We start from the raw sequence: 17361 nt of genomic DNA, 5'->3' as shown, positions 1-17361 counted from the left end.
CTCCTCTCCCCCCCCTCTCCTCCTCCCCCTTCCCCTACCCCGCCTCTCCCCCCTTTCCCCTCCCCCTCCCCACCCCCCCTCTCCTCCTCCCCCTCCCCCTTGCCCCTCCCCTCCCCCCCTCTCCTCTTCTCCCCTCCCCCCCTCTTCTCCCCTCCCCCCTCTTCTCCCCTCCCCACCCTCTCCTCCCCTCCCCTCCCCACCCTCTCCTCCCCACCCTCTCCTCCCCTCCCCTCCCCTCCCCACCCTCTCCTCCCCTCCCCACCCTCTCCTCCCCTCCCCTCCCCCCCCCGTTCCCCTCCCCTCCCCTTCCTCCTCCCCTCCCTTCCCCCGCCCGGCAATGCCGGGTACTTCTGCTAGTATCTATCTATAATTCCAGTAATCTCTGTCTGTACGTTTGTACGTTTGTACGTTTGTCTGTGACCGCTGTTTCTCGACAACCACGGGTCCGATATACTTTTAACTTGCCAGGTATATTGCTGGGGACCCGAGGATGTGCCTTTTCAAGGTTTCATATTAATCGGACAATTACTTACCGAGCTATGTCCAAAAAACGATTCAACCAATCAGAGAGCAGCGAACGATCGCGTGTGCCGAACGTGGCGGGCACACTCTGCCTCGGATGGCACATTTGAGAGCGTATTCATTTATTTCACGTTTGCAAACTATGTTGGCGTTAAACTATGTTTTACAACTAATAAAAACGAATTTGCGATTCATTCGCTTTCCTGCGCGTTTGTGCACGCGATGGCGATTTCTTTACCAAACTCCGGAAGCCGTTCGCTTTGGACCAAACCATTGCATGTAAATAGAGGGGGGGGATTGTCACCACTCGCAAGCCGTTCGCTTTGGACCAAACCATTTCATGTAAATAGAGGGGGGGGATATAATTTTAGATATAGATATAGTACGGGCATGCCCTAGTCTATCTATAATTCCAGTAATCTCTGTATGTCTGTATGTATGTCTGTGACCGCTGTTTCTCGACAACCACGGGTCCGATATACTTTAAACTTGCCAGGTATATTGCTGGGGACCCGAGGATGTGCCTTTTCAAGGTTTGAAATTAATCGGACAAGTAGTTACCGAGCTATGGCGATTTAGCCGTTCGCCGTTCGCTTTGGCGTTGCGAATGGACCAAACCATTTCATGTAAATAGAGGGGGGGGTTCTGTGGTCGTTGCGAATGGACCAAACCATTTGATGTAAATAGAGGGGGGGGATTGTCACCGTACTCGCAAGCCGTTCGCTTTGCCTTTGGCTTTGCGAATGGACCAAACCATTCCATGTAAATAATTTTAGATATATATATAGTACGGGCATGCCCTAGTCTATCTATAATTCCAGTAATCTCTGTATGTGTGTTTGTTTGTTTGTTTGTCTGTGACCGCTGTTTCTCGACAACCACGGGTCCGATATACTTTAAACTTGCCAGGTATATTGCTGGGGACCCGAGGATGTGCCTTTTCAAGGTTTCATATTAATCGGACAATTACTTACCGAGCTATGTCCAAAAAACGATTCAACCAATCAGAGAGCAGCGAGCTATCACGTGTGCCGAACGTGGCGAACACACTCTGCCTCGGACGGCACATTTGAGAGCGTATTCATTTATTTCACGTTGGCAAACTATGTTGCCGTTAAACTATGTTTTAAAACTAATTAAAACTAATTTGCGATTCTTTCGCTTTCCTGCGCTTTTGTGCACGCTATGGCGATTTCTTTACCAAACTCCGCAAGCCGTTCGCTTTGGACCAAACCATTTCATGTAAATAGAGGGGGGGGGGGGGATTGTCACCGTACTCGCAAGCCCTTCGCTTTGGACCAAACCATTTCATGTAAATAGAGGGGGGGGGATTGTCACCGTACTCGCAAGCCGTTCGCTTTGGACCAAACCATTTCATGTAAATAGAGGGGGGGATATAATTTTAGATATAGATATAGTACGGGCATGCCCTAGTATATATAAAGCAGTAAAGTATGTTTGTTTGTTTGTCCTCTTATAACTCGAGAACTACTCATCGCAGAGCAAAACCAAAGGCATATTCGGAATCAGTCCGTCTCAGAGCAACTACAGCACACCTTAAAATAAAAAAAAACTTCGCGTTTTAAAATTATGACGTCATCAGCGTATTTCGGAACGTTAATTTTCTAACTTCATATTCGGAATCAGTACGTCCCAGAGAAACGACAGCACACCTTAAATGTTTAAAAAACCTTCGGGTTTTAAAATTATGACGTCATCAGCGTATTTCGTAACGTTAATTTTTCAACTTTGACGACAATGACTTCCGACTTCCGGGTTCGGAATGCGGGACCAATGCCATTTGACAGGGAATAAAAAATAAATGCGACATTCAATTGATGACAATGACTTCCGACTTGACTCCCCCCTCCCTCTCCCCTCCGCCTCCCCCCTCCTTCTCCCCTACCCCTTCCCCCCAACCCCTTCCTCCCCCCCTGCCCCTCCCCCTCCTCCTCTTCTCCCCTCCCCCCTCCTCTCCCCTCCCCACCCTCTCCTCCCCTCCCCCTCGTTCCCCTCCCCTCCTCCCCCTCCCCCTCCACTCCCCTCTCCCCCCTTGCCCCTCACCTCACCCCCTCCCATCCCTCCCCCTCCCCATCCCCCCCCTCTTCTCCCCTCTTCTCCTCCCCCTCCCCCATCTTCTCCCCTCCCCCCATCTTCTCCCCCCCCCACTTCCTCCTCCCCTCCCTTCCCCCGCCCGGCAATGCCGGGTACTTCTGGTAGTATATATAATATATACCGTGCGTATCAAAAAAAAGGTAATCCGAATTCAAGGGGTTAATATGCAAAGGTTATTTAGTTTGACAATTTACATGTGGTTTACCAATTATGAGGAGATCCTCAGCTTTCCATTGATGCCTTTCATGCATCATTGCTGTCACACATGACCGAGTACATGTTCATTGAAAATGACAAGTTCAAATCGCATTTTTACAAGTTTGGCTAATCGGTGCAAGACAGTTTTAAATGGACGCATTACTTGTCAACTGCCAAGTTGATTATGTACAATTGTTAAGCTGGTCTGGTAATCGTCGGTTGCGTCATTCTTTGTTTAAGATGGGTATTTAAGATGGGCCTACAGTGTATGGGTTTAGAGACAGTCTGATTCATTGAAAAGATGGTTCAACTTACAACTGAACAGTGGACCTTCGTGGTTACAACCTTTCACCAAACTGGAAGTTTGCAGCAAACTCGTGATGCGTTCAGGGGACGTTTCCCAGAACGGGAGCCTCCAGCAGCCAAAACCATCTGGGCGAATGTTAGAAAATACCAAGAGCATGGCACTAGCCTCAACCGCAACAAGGGGAATTCTGGTAGGAGGCGCACTGGGCGATTGGAAATGAACATTGCAACAGTAAGGCAGCAAGTTTTGGAGCATCCTCGGGATACCAGCGCAAGACGAAATGGGACGGGATTGCCTTCGGCAACATTCAACCGAATCACAAGACTGGACCTCCACTAACATCCATATCGGATTCACATCCGGCATCAACTTACGCCAGGGGATTTTGCCAGGAGGCTGGTGCTTGCCAGATGGTTGATAGCACGTTGCGAAGCAGATGTCAATTTCCTGCGGTATCTCGTTATCGGCGACGAAGCTGCTTTCACCATGGACGGCAAGGTCAATACCCATAATGTTCTTGAATATGCACCAACAGGACAACCCCCGGAATTAAATTTTGACACCAACATGAATCGACAAAAGTGGACTGTTTGGTTGGGACTTTGTGGAAGTGGTCAGGTGATCGGACCATTTTTCTTTCAAAGGAATGTCAATGGTAACAGGTATCTGCAGATGATCAATGATGAAGTTTTACCGCAGCTGGAGGAGAATTTTGAGCGACAGGTTCGTGGTGTCTTCAGATATCTCTGGTGGGCCCAAGACGGCGCCCCAGCACATCGTCTTATCGCTATCCGAGATCGACTGAGGGAACTCTTTGGAGACCGAGTCATCGCCTTCAACCATGCATGAATGGCTGCCAAGATCACCTGACGTCACACCATGTGATTATTTCCTTTGGGGAAATTTAAAGAACAAGGTGTTCGTAACTCCTCCCCGTGATCTTGACGAATTGCAGGGCCGTATTCGACATGAAGTGGATGCTTTGCGCAATGACCCGGCTATGGTGAGACGAGCAGTTCAGGGCATGCACCGCCGCTGTGAGCTTTGTGTTGAAAGGGGAGGTGGACATGTTGAAGGTGTGGGTGCATAAAGGCCAATCATTCCTGAGAAACGTTCACATCTGACATTCATTTTGCACCAATTATCCTGACTTGCATCGATTAGCCAAACTTGTAAAAATGCGATTTGAACTTGTCATTTTCAATGAACACGTACTCGGTCATGTGTGACAGCAATGATGCATGGAAGGTATCAATGGAAAGCTGAGGATCTCCTCTTAATTGGTAAACCACATGTAAATTGTCAAAATAAATAACCTTTGCATATTAACCCCTTGAATTCGGATTACCTTTTTTTTGATACGCACTGTATATATATACATACAGACACACATATACACGCGCGCGCACACACACACACACACACACACACACACACACACACACACACACACACACACACACACACACACACACACACACACACACACACACACACACACACACACGTGTGCGTGTGACAACGACGCGCGGTTGTGGGTGGCGCGTGTTTGCGGGCGGCGCGCGTTTGTGGGCGGCGCGCGTTTGTGGGCGGCGCGCGTTTGTGGGCGGCGCGCGTTTGTGGGTGGCGCGCGTTTGTGGGCGGCAAACGTTTGTGGGCAGCGCGCGTTTGTGGGCGGCGCGGGTTTGTGGGCGACGCGCGTTTGTGGGCGGCGCGCGTTTGTGGGTGGCGGGCGTTAGTGGGCGATGCGCGTTTGTGGGTGACACGTGAGTGTACGAGACATGAGTGTACGACGTGTGTGTATGACGTGTGACGTGTGTGTGTCGTGTGACGTGTGTGTATCGTGTGACGTGTGTGCGTCGTGTGTATGTGTGTGTGACGTGTGTGTGTGTGTGACGTGTTAATGTACAACATGAAGACATGTACATGTACATGTACAACATGTACATACATAACAGGTGTATTACAGCTGTGCGACAATATACATGAGCACCTACCAAACAGGATGACTTTGATAACAGTGCATATGGCTTCCTCAGTGTACAGCCGTGACATCGTGGGTTTACCTGGACCTCAGTGTGACTGATATCAAGGATATAAAAGGAGATTTGGCGCAGCATCGATTTATAAAAAGGCAACCAATTGCACTCAAGAGGAAGGTGTAAAATCATCATACTAAAGCGCGGCGTTACGCGCGCTGCTTGTGAGCAAGGAGGAAGCGGACAAGCGGTAACATATAAACGTCTTTATTGTAAGACTACACTGTAACACTGTACTGTCCCGGGCTGGGCGCCCGGTGTATATCATCAGGCCACGCCTACCCCTGGTGCGTGGCCACCGCCCACTTGGTGCGCGGAATGATGTCACCACGCCAGTGGGCTTTTGTGTCCGCCACACGCGCCCCCCCAGAATTCCCGCGCACCTGGAGGGCCAGTTTGCGGGGCAGACGAATGACCCGGCCGAAGCGCCCCCTGGCGATCGGCGGCGTCCGGGGTGCAGGGATGCCAGGTGGGATGCCCCTGGCTGCCCCTGGGATGGGTGCAGGACCGGGGGGCGGCGTGGCTGGGCGGTGCCGGGGGTCCGCCCGCAGGAGGGCGGCCCCGACGTGGGGGTTGGGACACTGGCGGTGGATGGTCCACATCGAGGTGGGCCGGCTTGAGGCGGTCTACCGAAACGCGGTCAGGAGTACCGCCGATGTCCAGGGTGAAGTGCTTCGCCCCGGTCTCCAGCACGCGGAAAGGCCCGTCGTACGGGGGCCGCAGTGGTGTCCGATGGGCATCGTGGCGGACGAAGACGTACTCCGCCGTGCGAAGCTCCGGGGCGACGTGCGTCGGTGGGTGCCCGTGGCATGCCGTTGGCACCGGGGCGAACCTCTGGGCGGTCTCTTGCAGAGCGGAGCGCTGCTGTGCCGCGGACCATGGTGCCGTGGAGTCGGGGAGGAACTCGCCCGGCACCCGCAGCGGTTGCCCGAAGACCAATTCCGCCGCGGATGCGCGCAGGTCCTCCTTGGGCGCCGTCCGGAGGCCCAGCAGGACCCAGGGGAGCCTGTCGACCCAGCCGCCGTCGCGGAGGGTGGCCCGGAGCGCGGCCTTCAATGAGCGGTGAAATCGCTCACACAGGCCGTTAGCCTGGGGGTGGTAGGCCGTGGTTCGGTGCAGCCGGACCCCGAGCCCCTGCGCAACCGCCCCCCAGAGCTCCGAGGTGAACTGGGGGCCGCGGTCGGATGAGATGTCTGAGGGGGCGCCGAACCGGGCGACCCAGGTGGCGATGAAAGCCTGCGCGACATCGGCCGCCGTTGTCGACGCCAAGGGCACGGCCTCCGGCCACCGGGTGGTGCGGTCCACCATGGTGAGGACGTAGGTGAAACCCCGCGAGGGGGGCAGAGGTCCCACCAGGTCCACGTGGACGTGGTCAAACCGGCGTTCCGGCACCGTGAACGGGGCCAACGGGGCCTGGGTGTGCCGGTGCACCTTGGCGCGCTGGCACGCGAGGCACGTCCTGGCCCAGCCGCGGACGGCCTTCCGGAGGCCATGCCAGACGAACTTGTCGGCGATCAGCCTTTGGGAGGCCCTCGCGCCCGGGTGGGACAGGCCGTGGATGGCGTCAAACACCTGGCGCTGCCAGCCCGCGGGCACGATGGGGCGAGGACGCCCGAGGGAGACGTCGCACAAGAGGGCCGCGCCCGCGCCGTCAAACGGCACCTCGGTGACGCGGAGGCCCGTGACGGCGGTCCGCAAGGCCTGGACGTCGGGGTCAGCGGCCTGGTCCGCTGCCATCCGGGCATAGTCGATGCCGAGGTGGACTGCGTGGGCGACGGCCCGGGAAAGGCAATCCGCCACCGGGTTGTCCTTCCCCGCGACGTGCTGGATGTCCGTCGTGTACTCGGACACGGCCGAGAGGTGACGCTGCTGCCGGGCCGACCACGGCTCGGTGACTTTGCCCATCGCAAAGATCAGCGGCTTGTGGTCGACGAAGGCAGTGAACGCCCGGCCCTCGAGCAGATGGCGGAAGTGCCTGACCGCCAAGTGAAGTCCGAGCAACTCGCGGTCGAAGGTACTGTAACGGCGTTCGGGCGGGCGAAGCTGCCGGCTAAAGAACGCCAGCGTTGCCAAGCTCCACGCACCCATTGCTCATGCACTGCGCCCACCGCATAGTCCGAGGCATCGGTGGTGAGGGCGATCGGTGCATCGGGCGCCGGGTGCGCGAGCATGGTGGCGTTAGCCAAGGCGAGCTTCGCGCCCGTGAACGCCGTGTCCATCTGCTCGGTCCAGGTAACGTCGCCTTTGCCCGGCTTACCTCGGAGAGCTTCGTGCAGGGGGCGCAGGAGCTGGGCGATACGGGGCAGGAACCGATGGTAAAAGTTCACCATGCCCAGGAACTCCTGCAGCCCTCTGATCGTGCGGGGGCGCGGAAACCCCTTCACCGCCTCCACCTTGGCCGGTAGGGGGACGGCTCCGTGCCTGGTGACACGGTGCCCCAGAAAATCGATTGTGGCGGCGCCGAACCGGCACTTTGCGGGGTTCACAATCAGGCCATGCTGGCCCAGGCGTTCGAAGAGCGTGCGGAGGTGGCGTAGGTGCTCTTCGCGGGACGCGCTGGCGACGAGGATATCGTCCAGGTAAACGTAGACAAAATCCAAGTCGCGCAGGACGCTGTCCATCAGTCGCTGGAACGCCTGAGCCGCATTCTTCAGACCGAAGGGCATGCGCAAGAACTCGAAGAGTCCGAATGGCGTGATGACCGCCGTCTTCGGGACGTCCTCCGGCCTGACGGGGACCTGATGGTAGCCGCGTATGAGGTCCACCTTCGAGAAGAAGGACCTGCCCGCCAAACGGGCGGAAAAGTCCTGAATGTGGGGGACGGGGTAGCGGTCGGGAGTCGTGGCGTCATTGAGACGGCGATAGTCCCCGCACGGTCGCCATCCCCCGCCGGGCTTCGGCACGATGTGCAGCGGCGACGCCCAAGCGCTCTCTGAGCGCCGAACGATGCCGAGTCGCTCCAGGGTAGCGAACTCCGCTTTTGCCACCGCCAGCTTCGTCGGCTCTAGGCGGCGTGCCCGGGCGTAGACCGGTGGCCCGACGGTGGGGATGTGATGGGCCACCCCGTGCTTGACGGCCCCCGCCGAGAAGGTGGGCCGCGTGAGGGCCGGGAAGCCGGCGAGGAGGCGGGTGAATGCGTCCGCTGCCGGAAGCGTACAGACCAACGTGGCCGGAACCGAATCGTTCGGCAAGCCGCTTGGCAAGCCGCTCGTTGAGCTGGGCAACGCACAAGCGAGCGAGCTGAACGTCTCGGCCTGGACAAGCCGTCTGCGCTTGACGTCGACCAGGAGCCCATTAGCGCACAGGAAGTCCGCGCCAAGCAGTGCCATGGGCACGTCGGCGGTGACGAACGTCCATCGGAAAACCTGCCCTCCAAACCGCAGAGAGAGGCAGCGTTTTCCGTACGTACGGATGGGCGTCCCGTTCGCGGCAAGCAGCGCGGGGCCCCCACCCGCGGCGTGCTTGTCTGACGTGCCGGCGGGAATGACACTCACCTGCGCTCCCGTGTCGCACAGGTAACGGCGCCTGGAGAAGGTGTCCGTTATGAACAGCAGGCTGTTCGAATGGCCGGCGCTCATCGCCACTATTGAGCGCCGGCCCGGGCGTTTCCCGACCCGTTGAAGGAGCACGGCGGATGACACCGCCGAGCTTCGTGGCCGAACTTGGCGTGGAACCAGCACCAGGTGGTGGAGCTGGAGGAGCGCGGCTGGCTCCGCCAGGCCGGTGGAGTTGGCGGGTTTCCCCGCGGTGGCGGTTTTCGCCGCGGCGGTGGGCGGGGCGTGGCGGCGTTCACGAGGTGCGTATCAGCATGCTGCTGAACATCAGCGTGCTGTAGAAGCTGATGCTGTGGAACATGCTGCTGAACATCAGCGTCGAGGGCCGTGACGGCCACGCCGACGCTCGCCCGCATGTCCGAAGCGGCGAAGTACCTGTCCGCCTCGGCCGCCAATGCTCGGGGTTCCGTTAGCTCGGTCCCGGCCAACGCGAGGCGGACCTGCGCTGGAAGTTGGCGCCGGAAAAGCGCCCGGAATAGCGAACCGGGGGCTTCGTCGCCCAACAGTGACAGCATATGGTCCATTCGGACCGACGGGCGCGTCTCACCGAGCTCGGGGAGATCCAGGAGGCGGTCGGCCCGTGCGTCGTCCGTAAGGCCGAACGTGGCTAGGAGTAGCCGCTTGAGTGCCTCGTACTTGTGGCCGTTCGGTGGGTGGCGAAGGACGGACACAACTCGAGCGGCCGTGCCGGGCCCAAGGGAGGCGACGACGTGGCAATAGCGCGTGTCATCGCCGGTGAGGCGCCGAAGCTGAAATTGGGCTTCGGCCTGGACGAACCAGACTTCGGCCTGAGCCTCCCAAAATTCCGGAAGTTTGACGAAGTCGGCCATGGCGATGGCGTCGCGTGTGGAAGGATCGCTCCAGCAGATCCAACGTCGAGGGTCACCAGTAAAGCGCGGCGTTACGCGCGCTGCTTGTGAGCAAGGAGGAAGCGGACAAGCGGTAACATATAAACGTCTTTATTGTAAGACTACACTGTAACACTGTACTGTCCCGGGCTGGGCGCCCGGTGTATATCATCAGGCCACGCCTACCCCTGGTGCGTGGCCACCGCTCACTTGGTGCGCGGAATGATGTCACCACGCCAGTGGGCTTTTGTGTCCGCCACAATACTATGCTGCAAAATCTCGAAAACGTGTTCGATGTCAGTTAGTGGACAAAATCCACGAGAAATCTTTACAATTTCAAACTTCTCTCAACATAGTACCCCCTACACTTACCTTGTGTTTTAGCCTGTAAACGGAAGAGGACCATTTTGGCCTCATGGTATCAGCCCAAACACATGACCAATGGAATTGCATGCATCCTCCGAACACAGATGAGATAGCTAGCTTAATAATCTCTCAAATTGCAGCACAAGAGAGACAGATGGTGTCATAGCATGGCACGGAATTCCTTGTTATAATGTCAGATATTCCACAAATCTACTTATACTCATTGGTGGAGGTATCAAAATTATTATTATTATTATTATTTTTTTTTTTTTTTGTATACTGAATCGAGGCTCGTGAAAGAGCTAAAATTGTGGTAAAACAATTGTGGTTAATTTTGGTAAAAAGATGGGCTTTGATCCGACATAACAGCTCAACTCCCAAATTCACTTTATTATAACAGATCATCTGCCATGCACTCCACTCAACTATAAGGACTTGTCCTCTGCTTCACCTCACAAGGAAGTGTCATCTGCCTCCCCTCATGAGGACCTGTCATCTGCCTCCCCTCATGAGGACCTTTAATCTGCCTCCCCTCATGAGGACCTGTCATCTGCCTCCCCTCATGAGGACCTGTCATCTGCCTCCCCTCATGAGGACCTGTCATCTGCCTCCCCTCAGGAGGACCTGTCATCTGCCTCCCCTCAGGAGGACCTGTCATCTGCCTCCCCTCAGAAGGACCTGTCATCTGACTCCCCTCAGGAGGACCTGTCATCTGACTCCCCTCAGGAGGACCTGTCATCTGACTCCCCTCAGGAGGACCTGTCATCTGACTCCCCTCAGGAGGACCTGTCATCTGACTCCCCTCAGGAGGACCTGTCATCTGACTCCCCTCAGGAGGACCAGTCATCTGACTCCCCTCAGGAGGACCTGTCATCCGACTCCCCTCAGGAGGACCTGGCATCCGACTCCCCTCAGGAGGACCTGTCATCCGACTCCCCTCAGGAGGACCTGTCATCCGACTCCCCTCAGGAGGACCTGTCATCCGACTCCCCTCAGGAGGACCTGTCATCCGACTCCGCTCAGGAGGACCTGGCATCTGACTCCCCTCAAGAGGACCTGGCATCTGCCTCTCATCTGCCTCCCCTCATGAGGACCTGTCATCTGCCTCCCCTCATGAGGACCTGTCATCTGCCTCCCCTCACGAGGACCTGTCATCCACCTCACAAGGACCTGTCATCCACCTCACAAGGACCTGTCATCCACCTCACAAGGACCTGTCATCCACCTCACAAGGACCTGTCATGCACCTCCCCTCACAAGGACCTGTCATGCACCTCCCCTCACAAGGACCTGTCATCTGCCTCCTTGGATATATTGCCCTCTTCTGCTTCCTCCTCTCCTACTAGCAAGACTTCTTCTCTTCCCTACCCTCCCCATTACAGAAACTTGTCCGCCTGCTCACTCCCCTATCAGTATCACAAGGACTTGGCGCCCTTCTCTTCTCAACTCCACTGCCCCCCGCCCCCCCCCCCATCAGTATCACAAGGATTTGGCGCCCTTCTCAACTCCACTGCCCCCCCCCCCCACCTCCAATCACAAGAGCTTGTCTACCTGCTCACCACCTCCACCGCCCCCACCCCCGCACACCTATCACAAGACCCTGTTCCACTGCTCACCCAACCACCCCGCATACCTACCACAACAAGGACTTGTCACCCTGCCCATCCCACTACTACCCACCCTCCCCCCCCCCAATCACAAGGTCTTGTTCCTCCTCCTCACCCCACCTCTCCCACACACCTATCACAAGTTCTTGTCCCCTAAAACTTAACAGAAATCTGAAAACAACTGCGATTTCCGATACATTTACTTACACGGCGGTAAGGCCGGACAGGACACTTGCGGGGGAATAGCGGATCAGGATTACTCACCTTCTTGATGTTGTAAATGCGCGTCAACATACCGACCCCGCGGTCATTCAATATGGTCAACTTCTCGGCCAGTTTCTGCTGGCTGGACATGACGCTGCGGGACATCGCGGACCAGAGGACCCGCAGCGTCTGTAAAAACCGAACCGTACCGTTCGCGCATGCGCATTTGATGTCTCCCTCTCAGATGTGCATTTCCATCTTTAATGAGTGCTGCCGTTCCTTGGAGTCTCACCATATCATTCTTGCGCCTGTTCGCTTATCCACATTTTTGTGTGGAGTCTGATTGCTCCTGTGTAGCAATGATTGTAACAATAAAAATCACTTTCTACTCACGAATATCAGACATAGATACATTCACTTTCACTGTCATATATTCTGAAAATATTTTGATTTATTATTTCGATTGAAAAACTGCTCTACCTCATTGGGTTTTATTTCTTATAGCAGCTATTATTTTTGCACTTGTAACAACTTTTGAATATTTCGCTGCAATTGAACGAGTTTAAGTCGGTGTATAAGCTAGAGGAGTACTGTTTGTTTGAATAATTTAATGTAGCTCCCTCATAAGGAATTTCAAATGCTGAGGATTGGTATCCATTGGCCTGGGTTCGAACTTCAAACCTCACACTACATTTAATTCGCTGGATTATATTCGTTTTATAATTACTTGGATAGTATTCCTTTTATTCTCTGGATAATTGCCTTTACTACGCTCTGTGTCTAACGCGGTGTAGCTGGTGGTGCCATGAGAAGTGGTGCAATGCACTCGTTACACATTGCACGATAGAACTGACGATTGCCATGCTGTTTTCTATAGCTATACTTTACCTGTGTAATTACCTAATTATAATAATTTGATTGGGCTCTTTACATTGACGAGATAGTAGATGTAATAATTCTCGCGTCTGTATATTCATATGACATATTGTATGTGCATAGATGCCAGCCAGTAAGATCTGTATATTCTTTGGCATTGCGTGGTACTGGAAACGTCATGGCAAGTTGGACAGGTAAGAATGGTGAAGGGAAATAATGTTGACGTTCTAAAATCGTAAAAACGTGGCCTGAAAATGATCATTCAAATGATTGACATCGCAAATCAGACGGAAGCGTTTCCTCGGTTTATGTATACAATTCGCCATTTCTGAGGCGCACTTTCGTTGCACATCGTCACATCACATCAGGGTACGGGCAACTAGGTGTAGTCAGTCCTGTGATCATCCCGGTCTACACATGTGGATTGTGTGATGGAGCTTGTCCATGTATCAATTGTGGTGGAGCTTGTCCATGTATTGTGGTTGAGCTTGTGCATGTATTAATTGTGGTGGGGGTTGTGCATGTATTAATTGTGGTGGAGCTTGTCCATGTATTATGGTTGAGCGTGTGCATGTATCAATTGTGGTGGAGCTTGTCCATGTATTGTGGTTGAGCTTGTGCATGTATTAATTGTGGTGGGGGTTGTGCATGCATCGATTGTGGTTGAGCTTGTGCATGTATCAATTGTGGTGGAGCTTGTGCATGTATCAATTGTGGTGGAGCTTGTCCATGTATTGTGGTTGAGCGTGTGCATGTATTAATTGTGGTGGAGCTTGTCCATGTATTGTGGTTGAGCTTGTGCATGTATTAATTGTGGTGGGGGTTGTGCATGCATCGATTGTGGTTGAGCTTGTGCATGTATCAATTGTGGTGGAGCTTGTGCATGTATCAATTGTGGTGGAGCTTGTCCATGTATTGTGGTTGAGCGTGTGCATGTATTAATTGTTGTGGAGCTTGTCCATGTATTGTGGTTGAGCGTGTGCATGTATCAATTGTGGTGGAGCTTGTGCATGTATTAATTGTGGTGGGGGTTGTGCATGCATCGATTGTGGTTGAGCTTGTGCATGTATCAATTGTGGTGGAGCTTGTGCATGTATCAATTGTGGTGGAGCTTGTGCATCTATCAATTGTGGTGGAGCTTGTGCATGTATCAATTGTGGTGGAGCTTGTGCATGTATCAATTGTGGTGGAGCTTGTGCATGTATCAATTGTGGTGGAGCTTGTCCATGTATTGTGGTTGAGCGTGTGCATGTATTAATTGTGATGGGGGTTGTGCATGCATCGATTGTGGTTGAGCTTGTGCATGTATCAATTGTGGTGGAGCTTGTGCATGTATTAATTGTGGTGGGGGTTGTCCATGTACCAATTGTGGTGGAGCTTGTCCATGTATTAATTGTGGTGGAGCTTGTCCATGTATTAATTGTGGTGGAGCTTGTCCATGTATTAATTGTGGTGGAGCTTGTCCATGTATCAATTGTGATGGAGCTTGTCCATGTATTAATTGTGGTGGAGCTTGTCCATGTATCAATTGTGGTGGAGCTTGTCCATGTATTAATTGTGGTGGAGCTTGTCCACGTATCAATTGTGATGGAGCTTGTCCATGTATCAATTGTGATGGAGCTTGTCCATGTATTGTGGTTGAGCTTGTGCATGTATTAATTGTGGTGGGGGTTGCGCATTTATCAATTGTGGTGGAGCTTTAGCAGAAGAACAACACAATGTGTGGAATTTGAACGTTGGAGACTATCAGCATGTTGGGGTCTTCATTCAGCATGTTGGGCAAACGGAATCTGATCGGGTTTTCAATTATTCATGGTTTGGATGAGCAACTCGTATCATGAGAGCAATGCACCAAGACCAAACCAGCCAGGCTTTCTACCCACGTGTCACGTCATCCTGGAAGTCACGTGTTAACTATACTGTACCCCCACCCCAAGCATGTCAATTAGGCTAATTGTAAATAAATTGTTGTTCTTCCTTTGCAACAACAACAACATGCATTTTAAGGCCATTTCCCCTACTACAGCGGGGGCTAGCCTTGTGGTCATCTGTCACAAGGACTCAAACCATCTCAACCTGTTCCTCTTCACAGCATCAATCACAGGCTCTATTCCCATCATCTTTCGCAATTCATCATTTGTCTTCCTCTCAACGATACTCTGCACATCCGTCGAACCATTCGCATTTCCACCCATTTCCATTTCTTCCTTAGCATTAAAATTAATTGATTCATGTTTAAATGCTTCATTTATCTATCTATAATTCCAGTAATCTCTGTGTGTATGTATTTATGTATGTATGTATGTCTGTATGTCTGTGACCGCTGTTTCTCGACAACCACGGGTTCGATATACTTGAAACTTGCCAGGTATATTGCTGGGGACCCGAGGATGTGCCTTTTCAAGGTTTCATATTAATCGGACAAGTAGTTACCGAGCTATGTCCAAAAAACGATTCAACCAATCAGAGAGCAGCGAGCTATCACGTGTGCCGAACGTGCCGAACAGACTCTGCCTCGGACGGCACATTTGAGAGCGTATTCATTTATTTCACGTTGGCAAACTATGTTGCCGCTATGTTGGCGTTAAACTATGTTTTAAAACTAATTTGCGATTCTTTCGCTTTCCTGCGCGTTTGTGCACGTTATGGCGATTTCTTTACCAAACTCCGCAAGCCGTTCGCTTTGGACCAAACCATTTCATGTAAATAGAGGGGGGGGATTGTCACCGTACTCGCAAGCCGTTCGCTTTGGACCAAACCATTTCATGTAAATAGAGGGGGGGGATTGTCACCGTACTCGCAAGCCGTTCGCTTTGGACCAAACCATTTCATGTAAATAGAGGGGGGGGGATATAATTTTAGATATATATATAGTACGGGCATGCCCTAGTATATCTATCTATAATTCCAGTAATCTCTGTGTGTATGTTTGTATGTTTGTATGTTTGTATGTATGTATGTATGTATGTATGTTTGTCTGTGACCGCTGTTTCTCGACAACTACCGGTCCGATATACTTGAAACTTGCCAGGTATATTGCTGGGGACCCGAGGATGTGCCTTTTCAAGGTTTGAAATTAATCGGACAAGTAGTTACCGAGCTATGGCGATTTAGCCGTTCGCCGTTCGCTTTGGCGTTGCGAATGGACCAAACCATTTCATGTAAATAGAGGGGGGGGGGGTTCTGTGGTCGTTGCGAATGGACCAAACCATTTCATGTAAATAGAGGGGGGGGATTGTCACCGTACTCGCAAGCCGTTCGCCGTTCGCTTTGGCGTTGCGAATGGACCAAACCATTTCATGTAAATAGAGGGGGGGGGGGATATAATTTTAGATATATATATAGTACGGGCATATATATAGTACGGGCATGCCCTAGTATAATGAATGAATGATAATTTTAAGGCCATTTTCCCCACGAGTGGGGGTTAGCCTTGCAGGCCCCGTGACAATCATGGTTCCCTGTTTGAGGCAATGTTTTTATGGCCGGATGCCCTTCCTGACGCCCTGAAATGCGTCGCCTGAAAATAAAGCGCCTGAAAATGCTTCATTTATAAGTAAGGTAATTTACCCAGTGTACACTTTGGGAAGTTTATTGCTTGAAATGGAATTGCTTTGAGCAGGTAAAGCTGATGATCTGGAACCAGAGGCTGAAGAAATCCGTGAAGAGTTGGCTCAAGTGGAACGTGACCTGCAGAAGCTGCGCCAGCACAGGGAAGCGCTGAGGAAACGACTACGAGAGTTGAAGGAGTTGAAGACGAAAGGAAAAAACGAGATTCCCGAAGCGGGCTTGGAAACCTGGGATAAGGAAGGTGATTTTGAAATATATTTTTGGATACAAAGTCTCGGCTTGTGGCGGAGCTAGAACATAGAATGCATCAAGATGTATAATTACAAAAGGAACATCAGAAAGAGAGGGGATATACAAACAGCAGGGTTGAGACAAAATAGAGGGAGACTTGGACAATTAAGTGATGTGGGGAAGAATGAGGGGTCGGGGAGGATACATGGGTGGACAAGATGGATAGAGAAGGAAACTCTTAGGAAGGAGAAACTGTAAATTTGGAAAGTGGGGGGCAAGGGCATGGGGGGCAAGGGTGTGGAAGAACAGAGCACGGAAAGAGCAGAGGGTACAAGACAAGTAGACAAGTGGTGGTAGAAAACAGAGACCACCGACCTGTCTGTGATAGGCTCATAGACAGCTTCATTGTGGTAGTTTACAATGATTCTGAAGGCCTTGGTTTCCATGGCGTCAAGCTGAGCAAGATGTGAGGCAGGGGCACCAACCCAGAGGGGTAGAGCAGTGCTCCATCAAGCTGCAGTTGAAGGCCTTGTATGTGGATAGTTCATGTGTGCCAAGGAAGGACTTTGTACGATGGAGGATGCCCAGTTGGCAACTGGCTTAATGAGACCTAAGAGTTTGAGTGACCAAAATTCTTCAAGAGGATTGTTAAGAAAGTAGATAGGAGGGTTTGCTAGAAGGTCCTTTCGGGGGGATAGAGACACAGAGAGAGACACAGAAACAGACACAGAAACATAGACATTTGTCAGGATTGAAATACGTATTCCAAGTGTTTGACCTGCTTGTGATTATTTTTCAAGGTCTGAAGAGATGGAAGAGGCTGCCGCTTGCCTATCTAGAGGATGAAGGATGTCATGGCAGAGGGTGAGTCATCTGGAAATAGAGAAAGGGGATTTTCCAAAGAGTCAGAGAGATCACTGATGA

General features: G+C 52.5%; 2 protein-coding genes across 7 annotated transcripts in view; one reads left to right on the top strand and one right to left on the bottom strand.

The window, feature by feature from the left end:
• Positions 1-12105, bottom strand: part of LOC137411544 (nck-associated protein 1) — a 121475-nt gene extending 109370 nt beyond the window's left edge. For 3 of the 5 annotated variants that reach the window (XM_068096859.2, XM_068096860.2, XM_068096862.2), the window contains exon 1: positions 11821-11979. In XM_068096859.2, coding sequence (XP_067952960.1) covers positions 11821-11925 — 105 coding nt within the window. In that variant the 5' untranslated portion in view covers positions 11926-11979. Of the gene's footprint in view, positions 1-11820 lie in introns of all 5 variants that reach the window. The other 2 variants (XM_068096861.2, XM_078782251.1) reach the window with 2 other exon arrangements.
• A 391-nt stretch (positions 12106-12496) lies between these two features.
• LOC137411545 (ATP-dependent DNA helicase Q1) overlaps positions 12497-17361 on the top strand; it is a 45502-nt gene continuing 40637 nt past the window's right edge. Inside the window, exons 1-2 of one of the 2 annotated variants that reach the window (XM_068096863.2) lie at positions 12497-12830; positions 16259-16447. In XM_068096863.2, the coding sequence (XP_067952964.2) occupies positions 12815-12830; positions 16259-16447 (205 nt within the window). In that variant the 5' untranslated portion in view covers positions 12497-12814. The remainder of the gene's footprint in view (positions 12831-16258; positions 16448-17361) is intronic. The other variant, XM_068096864.2, reaches the window with a different exon arrangement.

Source organism: Myxine glutinosa, chromosome 7 (genome assembly GCF_964187855.1).
Source record: "Myxine glutinosa chromosome 7, kmMyxGlut1.1, whole genome shotgun sequence".
Taxonomy (NCBI): Eukaryota; Metazoa; Chordata; class Myxini; order Myxiniformes; family Myxinidae; genus Myxine; species Myxine glutinosa.
This window is presented reverse-complemented; position numbering and strand designations above follow the sequence as displayed.